The sequence below is a fragment of the Schistocerca cancellata genome, chromosome 8, assembly GCF_023864275.1.
Source record: "Schistocerca cancellata isolate TAMUIC-IGC-003103 chromosome 8, iqSchCanc2.1, whole genome shotgun sequence".
Lineage (NCBI taxonomy): Eukaryota > Metazoa > Arthropoda > Insecta > Orthoptera > Acrididae > Schistocerca > Schistocerca cancellata.
In genome coordinates this window covers 260,459,317-260,476,678 of record NC_064633.1, presented here as the reverse complement: position 1 = coordinate 260,476,678, position 17,362 = coordinate 260,459,317, and the positions used below count along the sequence as shown (strand labels likewise).

At 42.9% G+C, this 17,362-nt stretch overlaps 1 protein-coding gene across 1 annotated transcript in view; it reads left to right on the top strand.

Moving 5' to 3' along the window:
* The window catches only part of LOC126094804 (myrosinase 1-like), a 133,753-nt gene that overhangs the window by 27,974 nt on the left and 88,417 nt on the right, over nucleotides 1–17,362 (top strand). Inside the window, exons 3-4 of the mRNA XM_049909373.1 lie at nucleotides 4,768–4,902; nucleotides 5,665–5,787. Coding sequence (XP_049765330.1) covers nucleotides 4,768–4,902; nucleotides 5,665–5,787 — 258 coding nt within the window. The remainder of the gene's footprint in view (nucleotides 1–4,767; nucleotides 4,903–5,664; nucleotides 5,788–17,362) is intronic.

Here is a 17,362-nt window from a genome sequence, read left to right as displayed (position 1 = left end):
CCACCCGGATAGACTTGCATGTTAAAGCACTGCTTCCGGGACGGGGAGGTGCGTAAGGCCCGGAGGGAATCTGCCTTGCGGTTTAACGGCGAGAATCATTGGTCCGATCTGCCTGGATGTATTTTTTAGGCGGTTCCCCACAATCCAGTAGGTGAATACCGTAATGGCAGCGAAGTGCCGTCTCAGTTAGAGGATTCAAAAAATCCGGAAAACTTTTGCTCACTTTCACATCGATGGCACTTCACGCCGATAGCTAGCGTAGACGTATTCCATCCTGCTGCATACAGGATCGCGACAGGAAGGACATAGGACCAAATCCGCTAATAACCACGCCCACGCTGCGTCGATGCGGAGCAAAGGCACTAGGAAAAGAAGAAGGAAAAAAGGAAAAAAGGATACGACGTGGGCCCACCCTTCGCCTTTATGACAGCTTAATCTCTGCTTTCAAACAGGTGTCTGAATGGCTGTGGAGGGATGGCACGACAGTCTTCCTCGAGAGCCGAAAACAGAGAATGTAGTCATGAATGTTGTGGTCTGGGCCGAAGTCGACCTTCTAACTAACCGTAAAGTGTTCCATTTGGTTCAGGTCTTGAGTCTGGCCAGGCAGTCGATATCAGGAATGTCACTGCCCGCTGTTTTGCAACATGGTGCACTGTCATGCTGATATAAGTAATCGTTATCTCAGAACTGTTTGTCTAACGTACGCAGCACACAATGCTGTAACAAGTGTCACTTCCTTCAGCGTCTAGCGTTTACTTAAGCGAAATAAGGGAATCACACCATAACCACGAAAAGTACCCTCATACTGTAGCACCACTTCCTTTGGACGTCACTGTTTCACTGCACATAACAGTAGGCCACTTTCTTCCGATGTTGGCCACACTGTAACTCTTCCGTGGGGTTGCAGCAAGGTGTAACGTGATTTATCACTTCAAATCACTCGTTTGCTGCCATATACTTCCCAGTGGATTTGCTCTTTCCACCTTCCCAAACGTTACTTATCGCTTAATAAGTGAGCTGCTCATAAATTGTAGCCCATTGCTTGTCAACCCACAACGCACGGTCCTTGTGATAGCTGCACTGCTGGTAACTCTTTGGAGCTCACGATTTATTTGATCGTTTACAACGACACTACGCACTTCCCGACCATCCCTGTCCGTTTGTGCTATGATGTCTGTATGGTCTTGGTTTAGCTGTGAGTCTTCCTCCGCGTTTCGACTTCACAATCATATCAGCAACAGTTTCCGACATATTTGTGTTACTCGCGTCACACCCAATGACTAGTCCACGCTCGAAGTTGCTGAGCTGTCATATTGGACCCATTTGCTGTTACTGCTTCTGTACTGCTGACACAATACACCCGTCTCCTTTCATACGTGTCCACCTCTAGTGACGTCTAGTCGCCATTTCCGCATTATATCAGGATATCCGGATACTTCTGACAGAGAGTGTAGCTCCTCAGTATCATGAAGCTGAGTGTCCCTTGTTTCAATCCACCTATCATGGAAAAATCGCTTGCAGAACCAGGAACTGGTCCTCGGCTTCTGTGCATTCACAGCTCAACTACGAAGGCGAAAGATAGTATTGCTACTGTTAACAAATTTACACAGGTGTTTGAGCTAAATCCGTGTATCTCACGTAACAGTAATTATGAGCTTATTGAAAGGAACAGTTAAAGTGCCTCCTAATTCTCCTGCGTACCCCTGATATTTTACAAACGATTCAAGACACAGCAAAAATGTTTCCGTCAAGTGACTAGTATTTTCAGTGTAAGTAATACCGTTAACAGAGATTGGTAGGGGGTGGGGGACGAAACCGACAGTCCTCATTGTATAAGCTCTTGTTCTGCACTGTCTTCGATTATGGCAGCATCGTCTACGGCAACGCGGCGAAATCAACTTGGCTTAAACTCGATGTCCTCCATCATAGGGTGCTTCGTTTTGTTCTCGGAGCCATGAAATCAACATCCACAAACGTAACGTTGGTGGAAGCGACTGCAATGCCGCTCTCCATACGTCGGCAGGTGTTCTCCCTGGAGGCGGCGATTCAGCTATGGGGGCCCACGAAGACACCTCGCAGATGAAGGACAAACCGAACCCCCTTACTATTTCACAGCTATGAGGGGTGGTGACATCTTTTACCGCTACTTCTTACAAGACTCGAAACTCCCTTGCTTTCGCTTTCTATATCGCAGTCCCGGTGTCGTACTTCTCATCTGATTTCAGAACGGGGACGAACATTAAGCAAGACTTGCAACACTTTCTTACCCGACGATGGTCACAGTGTACTTGCATCTATACGGATGCCTCTAAAGTGAGGCTGAAGTGGGTTACGGCTCATTTAGCCTCTTTAGCGACATATACGAAATGTTTTCACTGCCGCCTGAACAGCCTATCTACACGGCGGTGTTACTGGCTATCAGGGGCAATTTACTATGGCACGCAAACTTTCCGGCTCGTATTGATTCTCACTGTCTCCCAAAGTGTGTTGCGGAAACTACGAGCCGGTGTTTGGCAAACAGACTAACAGAAATGTCTTAGTGGCCATAACAGGCGCACGGACATTGGACACTCAATGGCCATGAAAGCTGTTTATCACGACTGAAACTGTCAATGGCACGTATCCCAACACTTTAAGGGCGGCCACCTGACGACCATACAACCGGACGTCTCTTCGCGACCAGGTTCAAATGGCGCTGAGCACTATGGGACTCAACATCTGAGGTCATTAGTCCCCTACAACTTAGAACAACTTAAACCTAACTGACCTAATGATATCACAAACATCCATGCCCGAGGCAGGATTCGAACCTGCGACCGTAGCGGTCGCGCTGTTCCAGACTGAAGCGCCTAGAACCGCTCGGCGACACCGGCCGGCCTCACGACCAGGGTTCACCTCGATGAAGCTTAGTAGGCGCCATGTGACCTCTCTCATCCACATGCGGCTGGCACACGGGTTTTACCCCACCCACCTCTACCGGTTGAAAATCATCGCTTCTAAACACTGTGATCAGGACAAAACGACGGTAGTGGAACTCGACCACGTCATAGTGACATGTACTAAGTACTCGGCAACATAGGCGGTCTTCCACAGAAAACTGGTTGCGAGGCGCTATCTCCTCCATTCAAGTGTAACGGCTTCACTTCGCTGGTTTGATGTATGTAGATATCAGCTGCTCGCGAAATATTTAAAAGACGCCAGTAGCCAACTCTAAACTGAAAACTGTGTGGGTCTTTTCCTCTCATGGAATTACCTCGGTTCGAAAACCAGAACGTCTGTTTGTGTTTTTACATTATATTAAGAACTTATCTTTGTAAACGACACCGTTGTCCAGGTTTAAATTATGAGTTGGTGTGGATGTCATCTTCCTTTGGAACTGGCCCGGTTCGAACCCTGGAACGTAATTTTGCGTTTTTAGATTTATATAACGAAATTACCTTTCTCCTTCACACTCTTATCATTGTTCTGTTGTGAAAATTGCACTAATGTTAAGATGAAATTGCTGCTGGCAGTTTGGTGTTCATGTTTTTATTTTACGACACTTTTGTGACTATTGTATGGTCTCTGCTGAAATAAAAAATTTTTAACTGGTAGATATCGAAGCAGTTGTAGTTTTCTAAGGAGAACGATGAAATTTGTGACACCATTGTGTACATCTTAAAAGAGAGCCTCACGAATGTTTGCATTGAAACATTTCTTGTAAATGCAGGGAAGTTTTCTGGAGATGAATTTGAATCACGCCCCGGCAGAACACAATATTTGCACAGTTTAAGCGATAAGACAGGCAATCATATGATAGTCTGGTAGCGTCACATTTTCAGTGTTTTCTCTTTTCTCTCTGCTATTTTTCCGAGAAGTTACAACTCTGAGTAACGCAAACAAACACATAACCAAGAACGCCATTTCAAAGTATAAAGGATGCAAAGAAAAAATATATTGTTTTTCGTACAAAAAATCTCAAGAGATAAAACTTACTAATACAAACACCAATTTTCGTCCCTTTGCGTACGCCACTATAACTTTTCGTAAACCTTGTTTCGATGTTTTTAACCACTGTCCACATTACATGGGACACCCATTTCATATAAATGGAAATTGCGAAACGAGTATCTAGTGGACAAAAGCTCTGAAATAAATACAACTGGGAAACGTCAGCATGTGGTCGAAGTTCCGAACTTTAAAAGACCGACAAATTACGCATGTTCATCTGATCATTTAGAGACGCTGAACGCCTCGTACCAAATGAGAAATAAAACTGGTGAAATGAAGAAGTGTCTCGAAGGCATATGCGACTACGATTCATGTAGTTTCTGCAATATGAGCTGATCGCGGAATGGTTTGAATGAGGGGTCTGCATGCATGATGGCACCATTGGATTGAAGAATATTCGTACGCTGGTTGACCTTTCGGCGGATGAAAGGGATAAACAGATCATGTATGGCATATCGCATAGGCTGGCCGTGTATTGCAGTACCGATGGCGATCACTTTAACTATAATCTCCGCTCTGACTCTCTTCGTGTCTTTGAGGTGCCTCGGAAACTCATTTACTGCTACGGTGGTATACATTTGCGCTGAATTCAACAATTTCAATTTACCTGAAAATCTTAGAATTGCAGTAGACTTGGGATCTAAAAGAGTGGACGGAAGTCTTCGGGTCAATAACTTTAATCAGTCTTGTAGTTATACTAATAACTTAGAGTTAACGAAAATATATGACTGCTGTTGGTTTCGGAGTAACACACATTATATTTTTATTCTGTTCCAGGCAAATGTGTATCGTTTCTCTATTTCTTGGGCTCGAATTTTGCCAAATGGCGATACAGATGTGATTAATCAGGCAGGTCTCGATTACTACAACAGCCTCATCGATCTGCTGCTGGAAAATGAGATCCAACCGCTGGTGAGTACTTGAACTTATTTCAATACAATCCAAAGGAACTGTAGTTCGAAGTGATTGCCACCTGGCGGTTATACATTTCTACCCCGACTTGACACCTTTTTGTCGACATGCACGTTGAATTATTACGTTGCTGTGAAGCTAGAATAAGGCTGTATCCTCTCATTTGTAATGTTACGAACGAACATTTGCTGGAAAAATTATTTTTTACATGGTGTTATTTTTGTTGTCACGGAATATATTTATGGTGTTAGGGTACGGTTATTTTATTAAAGTGGAAAAAAAAACTGCAACGTTATAAGCGAAGTTCACAGCAACATGTACATCATTGGCGTTCTTTGATTGTTATATAATTCCATTTCTCACAACACGAGTTCTCTATAAGGATTTCGACTAACTGACAAAATGAACACTGATAATACCTTCAGGAAATACATTGCTCTCATACCACAAATTTTCGGAACTTGTAGTTCCACAACGTTAGGAAAGTTATATATTACGATTTTTCGTAATTATAAATTTCCGTAGAAATGGGGAGATGCCAGTTGAGACATCTTTTAGATCTCACTGTTAATTACCTTCATTTTCCTTGGAGGGTGTTGCGCAGATTTTTCCTTCAATTTGTCTAAGGGCTGAGTTCATGAACACTGGTGTGCTTTGATACACTGGTACCGATGTTTTGTTTACTGTCATTTCCCCCATCGGAAAGCTACGTGAATGAAGAACGCCGAGGAAAGACCTGCGCCATGTACGTTTCTTTTGCAGGTGACGATGTACCACTGGGATCTTCCTCAAGCGCTGCAGTACATTGGTGGATGGCCAAATCCAATTCTGGCAGACTACTTCGTCGAGTACGCAAGAGTGCTCTTCGAGAACTTTGGCGATAGGGTGAGTGTAACGAGAGAAAACTAATGAATAACCATTTGATTCGTCATGATCAACGTTGTTGCTACACATACTGTTAATATAGTTAAAAATACTACAGATTTTGTGTGAATAAACGATTTGTATTTCGACTGTGAAAGTTAGCAACGGTTATACCATTATCATCAGGTGCGAAATATCTTTATTATAACTTTTGCCTGAAAAATACCAGAGATTTCGTATAGTATCATGCTATCGTGCATAAAAGAAATCGGTAGTATTTTCAACTAACAACGACGTTAAATATATCTTCTAACTAATGGTTATGTTCTTCGTATATCCATAACTGGAATGGACGATTTGGGACGTCAGCTGGTATAATATATGTTAAAATTGTCGAAATTCCTCCAAATGTATTAAGGTGTTGATTTTATTGGCGACTAGTTTCGATGTTGTTACAACATCATCTTCAGGCCCATACTAGTTGACACCAACCGTGTGTGTCTAACACTAGTAGTCAGTGGTGAGTTCCTACCGGCCTTCCGCGTGGAACACAACTATCTCACCACTGACTACTAGTGTTAGACACATACAGTTGCTGTCAACAAGTATGGGCCTGAAGATGATGTTGTAACATCATCGAAAATAGTCGCCAATAAAACCAACACCTTAATACAGCTGCAGGAATTTCGTCATTTTTTAACATATAATGGTTGTGTTGTTGCCACCGGAATCTATTTTGAGTCTGCAACCCGGGCAATCATAAAAGGTGGGATTATTAGTATTTGGGAGTTTCAATGTAAGGCGCGTTATGGGGCCCCTTAGGGACAAGGTTGCCAAAGACGGGAATAAAGCCAATGTGCACTCCGTTTGCATACCGGATGGTCATTCCAGACTTGGAAAGGGTCCTTGCGGATGCCGTGAAGAGCACAGGGAGCAGCCAACTGCAGGTGGTGCCTCACAACAGTACCAATGATGCGTGTCGTTTTGGATCGGAAGAGATTCTATCTGACTTTTAGCAACTAAAAGAAGTAGTAAAAGCTAACTCTCTTGCTTGCGAGATGAAAGCAGAGCTCATCATTTGCAGCATAGTCGACAGGACCGATTGCGGACCTTTGGTACGGAGCCGAGTGGAAGATTTCAGCCAGAGGATCAAACGGTTCTGAGACCGAGTAAACTACAGATTTCTCGACTTACACCATGGGGTGGTTGGGTTTCGGTTTCTGCGTAATAGTTCAGGAGTCCACTACACGCAAGAGGCGGCTATACGGGTAGCAGGGGCTGTGTGGTGTTGACTGGGCGGCTTTTTAGGTTAGACGGTCTCGGTGAGATACAAAAACGGTATCAGTCTCAAAGGATGCAGTTCGAACATAGGAGGAAGGTACATACAGGAAATATCGGTATAAGGGTTGTAAATTGTCGTAGCTGTGTTGAGAAAGTACCAGAGCTCCAAGCGATGATAGAAAGCGCTGATGCTCAAATCGTTATAGGCATTGAACGCTCGAGGTAAGCTCAGTCGAAGTTTTAGCGAAGAACATGCCAGTGTTCCAAAAGGACAGGCTAAACACAGTTGGTGGTGGGGCGTTTCTTGCTGCTAGAAGTAGCTTGTCTTGTAGCGAAATTGGAGCAGATAGTTCCTGTGAATCTGTATGGGGAGAGGTCATTCTTGGCAACCGGAATAAAATAATAATTCGATTCTTTTACCGACTCCCAACTCAGATGGTACAATTGCTGAAAGTTTCAAAGAAAACTTGAGTATAATTTCAAACACGTATCCGACTCACACAATTATACGTAGTTTGTGGTGACTTTCATTTACCCTCGATATGTTGGCGAAAATACATGTTTAAATCCGGAGACACGCATAAAACATCATCCGAAATTGTGCTAAACGCATTCTCTGAAAGTTATTGCGAGGAGTTAGTTCATTAGCCCACGCAAATAGTAAACGGTTGTGAAAACACACTTGATCTCTTCGCAACAAATAATCCTGAACTAATAATGATCATCAAAACGGATACAAGGATTATGTGAACACAGGGTTGTCGTAGCAAAACGCAACATTGTAACCCCCAAATCCTCCAAAAATAAGCGAAAAATATACCTGTTCAGAAAAACAGATAAAAATCACTTGCGCCTTCCTGTGAGACAATCTGCACTCCTTTCAAATTAACAATATAAGTGTAGACTAGATGTCGAAGAAATAATATCGACAACAATTGAAAGAGTTATATCAAATAGATTAAGAAACGACGGAGCTGATCCCACTTGCTACACAAAACGGGTCAGAGCACTGTTGCAGAAACATCCAAAAAAGCATTCAAAATTTAAACGAATGCAAAATCTCCAGGACTGGTGATCTTTTATAGAAGCTCGTAATTTAGAGCGGATATCAATGCGACACGCTTACAATAGTTTCCACAAAGAAACCTTATCTCGAAGCCTGGCAGAAAATCCAAAGCGATTCTGGTCGTATGTGAAGTATGCTAGAGGCAAGGCACAGACAATGCCTTCTCTGCGCGATAGGAATGGAAATACTATCGACGACAGTGCGGTGAAAGCAGAGTTTCTAAACACACCCTTCCGAAATTCCTTCACCATAGAAGATGAAGTAAATATTCCAAAATTTGTATCAATAACTGCTGCCAACATGAGTATCTTGGAAGTAGATATCCTCGGAGTAGTGAAGCAACTTAAATCACTTAGTAAAAGCAAGTCTTCTGGTCCAGACTCTATACAATTTAAGTTCCTTTCAGAGTATACTGATGCAATAGTCACATACTTAACAAACAAATACAATCCCTCGCTCAGCGTTAGATCCGAATTTAAAAACGGGAAAGTTGCACAAGTCACACCAGTATTCAAGAAAGGTAGTAAGAGTAAGCCACTGAATTATAGGCCCACATCATTAACGTCGATATGCAGCAGCATTTTGGAACACATGTTGTGTTCGGACATTACGAATTATAAGAGAACGGTCTATTGACACACAGTCAACACGGATTTAGAAAACACCGTTCTTGCGAAACCCAACTAGCTCTTTGTACACACGAAGTGTTAAGTGCTATTGACATGGTATTTGAAACTGATTCTGTTTTTCTAGATTTCCAAAAGGCTTTTGACGCTGTACCATACTAGGGGCTTGTAATGAAATTGCGTACCTATGGAGTATTATATCAGTTATGTGACTGATTCGTGTTTTCCTGTCAGAGAGGTCACAGTTCGTAGTAACTGACGGAAGATTATCAATTAAAACAGAACTGATTTCTGGCCTTCCCCAAGGTTAAGCTATAGGCCCTCTGCTATTCCTTATCTACATAAACGATTTAGGAGACAATCTTAGCAGCCGTTTTAAGTTGTTTGCAGATGATGATGTCGTTTATCATCTAGTAAACTCATCAGAAGATAAAAACGAATTGCAAAACGATTTAGGAAAGATATCTGTATGGTGCGAAAATAGGTAATTGACCCCAAATTACGAAAGGAGTGAGGTTATTCACAAGAGTGCTACAAGGACTCCTTTAAACGTCGATTACACGATAAATCAGTTCAATCTCAAAGCCGTAAATTCGACTAAATATCTATGAATTGCAAGAATTATTTTAAATGGAATGAACATGTAGAAAATGTGGTGAAGGCAAACCATTTTATTGGCAGAACACTTAGAAAATGTAACAGATCTACTAAATAGACAGCTTACACTACGCTTGCCCTTCCTCTTTTGGAGTTCTGCTGCGCGGTCTGGCATCCTTACCAGATACGACTAACAGAGTACACCGAGAAAGTTCAACGAAGAACAGCACGTTTTGTATTACCGCGAAATAGGGGACACAGTGTCACGGACAAGATACAGGCGGGCTTTGGGATGGACATCATTAAAACAAGGGCGTTCTCTGTTGCGGAGGAATCTCTTCACGGAATTTCAGTCAGCAACTTTCTCTTCCGAATGCAAAACACTTTGTTGACGCCGACGTACACAGGAAAGAACGATCATCACAGTAAAATAAGGGAAGTTATAGGTCGCACGGAAAGACATAGGTGTTCCGATTTTTTCGCGCTGTTGGAGGGTGGAATAACAGAGAATTATTGTGAAGGTGGGTCGATGAACCCTCTGCCAGACACTTAAGTGTGATTTGCAGAGTATCCATGTAGATGTAGATGTAGATCTAGAATCATCAGGCTCGGACCGCCGAGTATTCCTCTGCTGCGCCAGCCTCGCACCGTATGTCCTCCATTATTTGCTGAATGTATTCCAATCCCTGTCTTCCCCAACAGTTTTTACCCCATGCAGCTCCCTATAGTACCTTGGTAGTTAGTCCCTGATCTGTTAACACGTGTTCTATCGTTCTTTCACTCCTTCTTGTAAGAGTTTTTCATTTATTCCTTTCCTCGCCAGTTCTGCGCAAAACCTCCTCATTCCTTTCCTTATCATTCCACCTTAGTTTCGTATAGCGCTCCACGCGTACGTTCTCAGAAATTTCTTTTTCAATTTAAATCCTGTGGTGGATACTAGTAGACTTCCTTTGGCCAAGAAAGCCCTTTTTACCAGCCCTTGTTCCGACCGTCATGAGTTATTTCGCTGCCTAGGTAGCAGGCTTCCTCAGTTTCATCTACTTCGTGATCACCTATCCTGATGTTAAGTTTCTCTCTTTTCTCATTTCTGCTTCACCTCGGTACTTTCGTTTTTCTTCGATTTACTCTCAGTCCATATTCTGTACTCATTAGACTAATCATTCCATTCACGAAATCCTATAACTGCTTTTCATTTTCACTGAGGACAGAAATGTTATCAGCGAATCTTATCATTCATATCCTTTCACGTCGCCGGCCGATGTGGCCGCGTGGTTCTAGGCGCTGCAGTCTGGAACCGAGCGACCGCTACGGTCGCAGGTTGGAATCCTGCCTCGGGCATGGATGTGTCTGATGTCCTTAGGTTACTTAGGTTTAATTCGTTCTAAGTTCTAGGCGACTGATGACCTCAGAAGTTAAGTCGCATAGTGCTCATAGCCATTTGAACCATTTATCCTTTCACCTTGAATTTTAATTCCACTCCTGAACCTTTCTCTTATTTCCATAATCTCTGCTTCCATGTATAGATTGAACAAGAGGGACGAAAGACTGTCTCCCTGCCTTAGATCCTTTTTAATGTGAGCACTTCGTTCTTGGTCTTTCGCTCTTATTTTTCCCTCTTGTCTTGTGTATGTATTACACATTTACCGTCTTTACCTACAGCTTACACGTATTTTTCTCATAATTTCGAGCATCCTCACTCATTTGATGCTTTAGAATGCTTTTTGCTACTCGACAAATCCTAAGTACGACTCTTGACATGTCTTTATTCTTGCTTTCATTATAAGCCGCATAGTCAGAATTGCGTATCTGGTGCCGTTGCCGTTCCTGAAGCCAAACTAATCGTCATCTAACTCATTAGTGGCCAAGTTTCAACAAGTGTCTCCCTCTACATCTACAGCTGTTTTGTTATATCTCTTGAAGATCAAGAATAGAAAAATAATAGTCGAAATGTTTCTTCAAGGTGAGTTTCTTACTCCGTTCATGGTTTCACCAACGAAATTCCCCGAGAAAACCTGCATTTTTCATAAACAAAAATCCTTTGACTGTCTTAAAAATTCGTAGTGTTTTCAATAGGACATCGACAAGTCTCACTTAAATACTCAACGATGTTCTGTTGAATCAGTTATTCCTCGAGAGTACATCTTTGTTTCGATATACACTATCTGATCAAAAGTATCCGGACACCCCCGAAAACATACGTTTTTCATATTAGATGCGTTTTGCTGCCACCTACTGCCAGGTACTTCATATCAGCGGGACCTGAGTAATCATTAGAAATCGGGACAGGGAAGAACGGGGCGCTCCGCGGAACTTACGGACTTCGAACTTGGTTAGGTGATTGGATGTCACTTGTGTCATACGTTTGTTTGCGAGATTTCCTCACTCCTAATCATCCATAGGTCCATTGTTTCCGATGTGCTAGTGAAGTGGAAACGTGAAGTGACACGTACAGCACAAAAGCCTACAGGCCGACCTCGTCTGTTGACTGACAGAAACCCTCGTCTGTTGACTGACAGAAACCGTCGACAGTTGAAGAGGGTTGTAATGTGTAATAGGCAGACATCTATCCAGACCACCACACAGGAATTCCAAACTGCATCAGGATCCACAACAAGTACTATGACAGTTAGGTGGGAGGTGAGAAAACTTGGATTTCATGGTCGAGTGGCTGCTCATAGGCCACACATCACGCCAGTAAATGTCAAACGACGTCTCGCTTGGTGTAAGGAGCGTAAACATTGGACAATTGAACAGTGGAAAAACGTTGTGTGGAATCACGGTACACAATGTGGCGATCCGATGGCAGGGTGTAGTTATGGCGAATGGCCGGTGAACGTCATCTGCCCGTGAATGTAGTGCCAACAGTAAAATTCGGAGTCGGTGGTGTTATGGTGTGGTCGTGTTTTTCATGGAGGGGGTTTGCACCCCTTGTTGTTTTGCGTGGTACTATCACAGCACTGATCTACATTGATGTTTTAAGCACCTTCTTGCTTCCCACTGTTGAAGAGCAAGTCGGGGATGGCGATTGCATCTTTCAACACGATCGAGCATGTGTTCATAATGCACGGCCTGTGGCGGAGTGGTTACACGACAATAACATCCCTGTAATGGACTGGCCTACACAGAGTCCTGACCTGAATCTTATAGAACACCTTTTGGATGTTTTGGAACGCCGACTTCGTGCCACTCCTCACCGACCAACACCGATACCTCTCCTCAGTGCAGCATTCCGTGAACGATGGGCTGCCATTCCCCACGAAACCTTCCAGCTCCTGATTGAACGTATGCCTGCGAGAGTGGAAGCCGTGAAGCCCTCACAAAGCTAAGACTGGGCCAACACCATATTGAATTCCAGAATTACCGATGGAGGCCGCCACGAACTTGTAAGTCGTTTTCAGCCAGGTGTCCGGATACTTTTGATCACACAGTGTAGCTAACACAGCATGATATACTCGACAATAACTAAAAGTGAAATTGCAAAATCTCTAAAAAAGGCTCAACATACGTGGTTGTCTTCTGAGGCAAGGTCACAGAACTATTTACTAGCACGTCACTGAAACGACGTTCTAGGAGTGGCCGATGGATAGATCTATGCCCATTTTCGCGTGACCTCGTAGAGAAACTTATAGCAGAAACGAAAACACATTGTAATCGAAATAAAAACGAAGTAGTCGAAAGTAGAACGGAAAGAAATGGCAATAACTAACAATCAAACGACTGTACTTAACTATATGACTGCAAAAACTGTATTACTGTCAAACCTAAAGCCTACCCAAGACCAGCAGTTCTGGTGAACAAATTTGCCAACATAATCTCCAACAAATTCAAGTTACATTGTTATGCATACGTAACAGCCACAAAATAACATTACAGCCGAATTAGATTTCGGATTTTAATAAAGTTTGGCAAAGGCAAATGAAGCTTGAACTTCAAGGTTACTTAGAAACTGCTACGTCAAAACACTTTGCCACTTTGTCCACATCGAGATTGGTGTGGGAACGTGAGTACAGATGTCCGTCAGATCAGTACCAAACCTCCGATATAGTTTGTGCTGTGAGACCTGAGTTTCTCATTGTATATACAATTTCAAACAACTTACGGGTATTCATCCAGGTAATATTTTCAGCGATCGCCGATATTTCGGCGGGAGTTCACCTCGCCATTTTCAAGGCAAACTGCAACGGACAGGTGAAATGTAACTTCAAGATGGGGCAGCTCAACTGGCAAAGTCTCAGCGTCGGAAACGACATGTGCTCTGTGTACCAAGGTACGAAGTACCCCTTCACGCTAAGCCGAATGGTGACAACTATTAGTCTGTAAATACAAGTCAGTGTGAGTAGGTTTCCTGTAGACTGCATGTCCCAATGATCCATCGTCGTTTCTCCTAACCAAAACGTCAAGAATGGCAAGACAACCATCCTCTTCACCCCCATCGCAAAACTAATGTTAGGGTGGATCGAGTTCAGATGTTCTAGAAAGGCATTCAAATTTTCCGTAACATGAAGCCAAACAAGAAAAGTATCGTCAACATATCGGAAGAAACAGGCGGTTTGAAAGGCGCCGACTCCAATGCACGTTCCTCGAAGTCCTCCATAAACAAATTTTCGATCACAGGAGACAACGGACTACCCATCGCAACTCCATTTGTCTGCTCGTAATACTCATCACTGAATAAAAAGTAAGTGGATGTCAACACATGCCGAAAGACATTAATTAATTCACCACCAAACCTAACGTCAGTTTGCGTAAGGCGGGTACATATCGCATTCCTTGTAGCTGTGGCGTGGCATATATTGGTCAAACTATCAGGACCGTGGAGGACCGATGTACTGAGTATAAACAGCTCACACGATTACCAGCAGCCAAGTAGATCTGCTATTGCCGAACATTGTTTGGATACTGGTCATCCCATGCTATACAACAACACCGAGATATTGGCATGCACGTCCAGTTATTGGGACAGTGTTATTAAGGAGGCAGTTGAGACTAAATTAGCGAGCAACCTTGTAAATAGGGATGGAGGTTTTTCTTTGAACTCTGTTTGGAATCCTGCTCTCTCCCTTGTCAAAAAAACAGAGTAACAGAATTAATGTTACCTCACCTGCTAGTTCGTAGTCTCACTATCGATATCTCTGACTACGGTCATCTTTGGTGGCACTAGTGTTCAGTGTGTGTTATCTTTCCTGCATCAGTCTAAGAACCGAGGCTTTAAATTTGCCTGTACTTCGCCTGTCCGTTGCAGTTTGCTTTGATGATGGTGGGGTGTACTCCCGCCGAAGTACAGGCGGTCGCTGAAAATATTAGGTGGATTAATACCTGTAAGTTGTTTGGTAATAGTTTGTGCTATCTGCTGTCGTCAGGAGAAGATGCGTAATGGTAAGTCGTAAGTAACACATGAATTACGGAGCAAAGAGTAAAGTGTGGAGTTCCCGTAGAGATGTTAATAAAGCGTTAGTTTGTTGTAGGAAGGGTCCCATATTCTTGTCCTCGTCATGCCAGTTTTTGTACTGTAGTACGTATGAAATTGTTATATGAGACAGAATGTTCCTCACATGTAAAAAGCCCGTTAGGAGTTTTAAATCTGTGTTCTATTGGCAGCTCGAATTCGCTTGGTTTATTTGAAAGTACGAAAACTGTAGAGTACATTTGTGTTTTCACAGAATAAAAAATGAACAGTCGGAACAGGTGGATAAAGAAACAACTTGACGCAAGTGCAGAAGTGGTAATAGTGATTGTAATTTACAGGTTGGATGCTCAAATATGGGATTCATAAAACGTGCTTGATATTCGAAAGCAATTTGTTCACACGCTCCTTTGAAGGCAACCACTATTGCGAAACTTTTGTTCTCAATCCGCGACAATGTGCACGTGTGGTGGTGTTTGCAATGATTTCTGAAAGTTATGTACTTATTATTGTTGCTGTTGGTTTGTTTATTATTAGTATTATTGTTTTTATTATGTTATTATTATTATTATTACTATTAGTACTTCCGCACGTGTGATGCAACTGTTTCTTTACTCTTCTCTTCAGATTGTTTGTTTATTATGTAAAACTACAGCTGTACTCTACAGGTCTGATACTGTCAAATAAACGAAGCGAAAGCAGACTGTGAATAGAACACTGCAATAAACTCCTAACAGTCTTTTTACATGGTAGGAACATTTTGTCAAATATAAAATTTCACTCGTACAACAGTAGAAAACCTGGGATGGTTCGACAAACTAAGCTCTACCGACTTCCCCAGGGAGGTCTATACGACAGACGCTCGCAGTTAATGCTTTTCCTGTGCGCTGTAGGCCAGATGTTATTTGTTACTTACTATTACGCACCTTTATCTGGACGACAGTACATAGTACAAACTACATCGGTGTTTTGGTTGATACCGTATCGATTTACAATGTTTGCTACATTTCCGACTGTCTGACATTTGAAGGTCTGGGTGTAAGGAAAACACGCAGGCGTAGCAGAAACGAATGAGAAATAATTCTATAGATGTCACAAACCAAAATGGCGAAATTCACTGACGTAAGCGACTCTGAGAAAGAGCAGATTGTGACTGCCTAGCGACTGGGAACAAGCATGTCGCAAACGGCGAAGCCGGCAGGGTATTCGCGTTGTACTGAGCAGCCATGGACAATGTCTTAGTCACGAATAGGTGACAACGTGTTGGATGTCCTCGCCTCTTCACAGAATGTGAAGATCAGAGGGTTACCCGTTATGTAAAGCAAGAAACAGGGCGAACCGTAGTACTCTGGAGCAGGAGGCTCCACAGGAGACGACCCATACGCGAACGGACGTAGACTTAATGACTTCCTGACTATATGAGTGGACATATGGTCATCGAGGTTGGACTGTGGACCGGTGGAAACTTGTCGCCCCGTAGGATGAATCACGTTTCTTCTTAGACCAGTTTGATGGTCTTTCCCGGATACCCATTCATCAAGGCAAACGACTGCTCGTAACACACATCGATTGTGCTTGCAGTTTCTCACTGAGTATTACAAAGATCGTCCTGAATCAATCATTCAACATTTTGCCTGCTGTCACAGGACGTCCAACTCTTTGTTTGTCACGCAGGTCAGATGTTCCCGCCTTATCATATTTGAACTTACTCGCCCAAAGACGCACAGTACTCACATCAACACAATCACCATAAATTGCTTTCATTCTCTGTTGAATCTCCTTTGGGATGACACCTTCCGCTGTCAAGAATTCAATGACTACGCGTTGCTTAAATAGCATTGACCGACCGTCGGCGCAATATTCCAAACTTTACACTGTAACAACACAACCGTTCAATGCTAAGGCTTTCCGCCAACTGGAGCTGTAGAGAAGAGGCTACAGAACAAACTAGTACCTGTCGCATACCAATGTTGCCAACTGTTAAAGAGTTACGAGGGTGGAGGAATTTTTTTCAGTCAGCCCTCTTATATAAGAGTGAACAGGCGGTTATTATCATACCATTATCCGTGAAAATTAATCCCGTCATGTATTTACGAAACAGACTTTTAATAAAGGTTAATTATTATAACGTTCAATACATTAGAGAAAGAAAGTTGTCTGGCATCATCAGTGTTCAATGTGTCAAGGAAGGAGACTAAAATGGTGTTATTCATGGGAAAATAATTGGAACGACAACACGAATAAGAAGGCGTACAGTTACTAGTTCAACGAACAGTAAGTAGCCTCGACATTTTAAGTATTTGGGCTATGAAACGGTTATCAGTATGATTACGACTTACAATAGATGCACAGTTTTCAAGCGATATGCGGAGCTGAAAACAGTGCAACTGGAGTATGTAGGCTACTAGCTTTCTGTTTGCCTGTATTCACAGACACGTCCACACACATACACACACACACACACACACACACACACACACACACACACACACACACACATAAGGTGCTTTCTGTATGCCCACATGGGACACCATTCTATTGTCGCATCAATAACCCCTCCCCCCCCCCCCACTCCCCCCCCCCCCACATCCACGTACTGTTCCTGTGGAGTGCATCTTCATT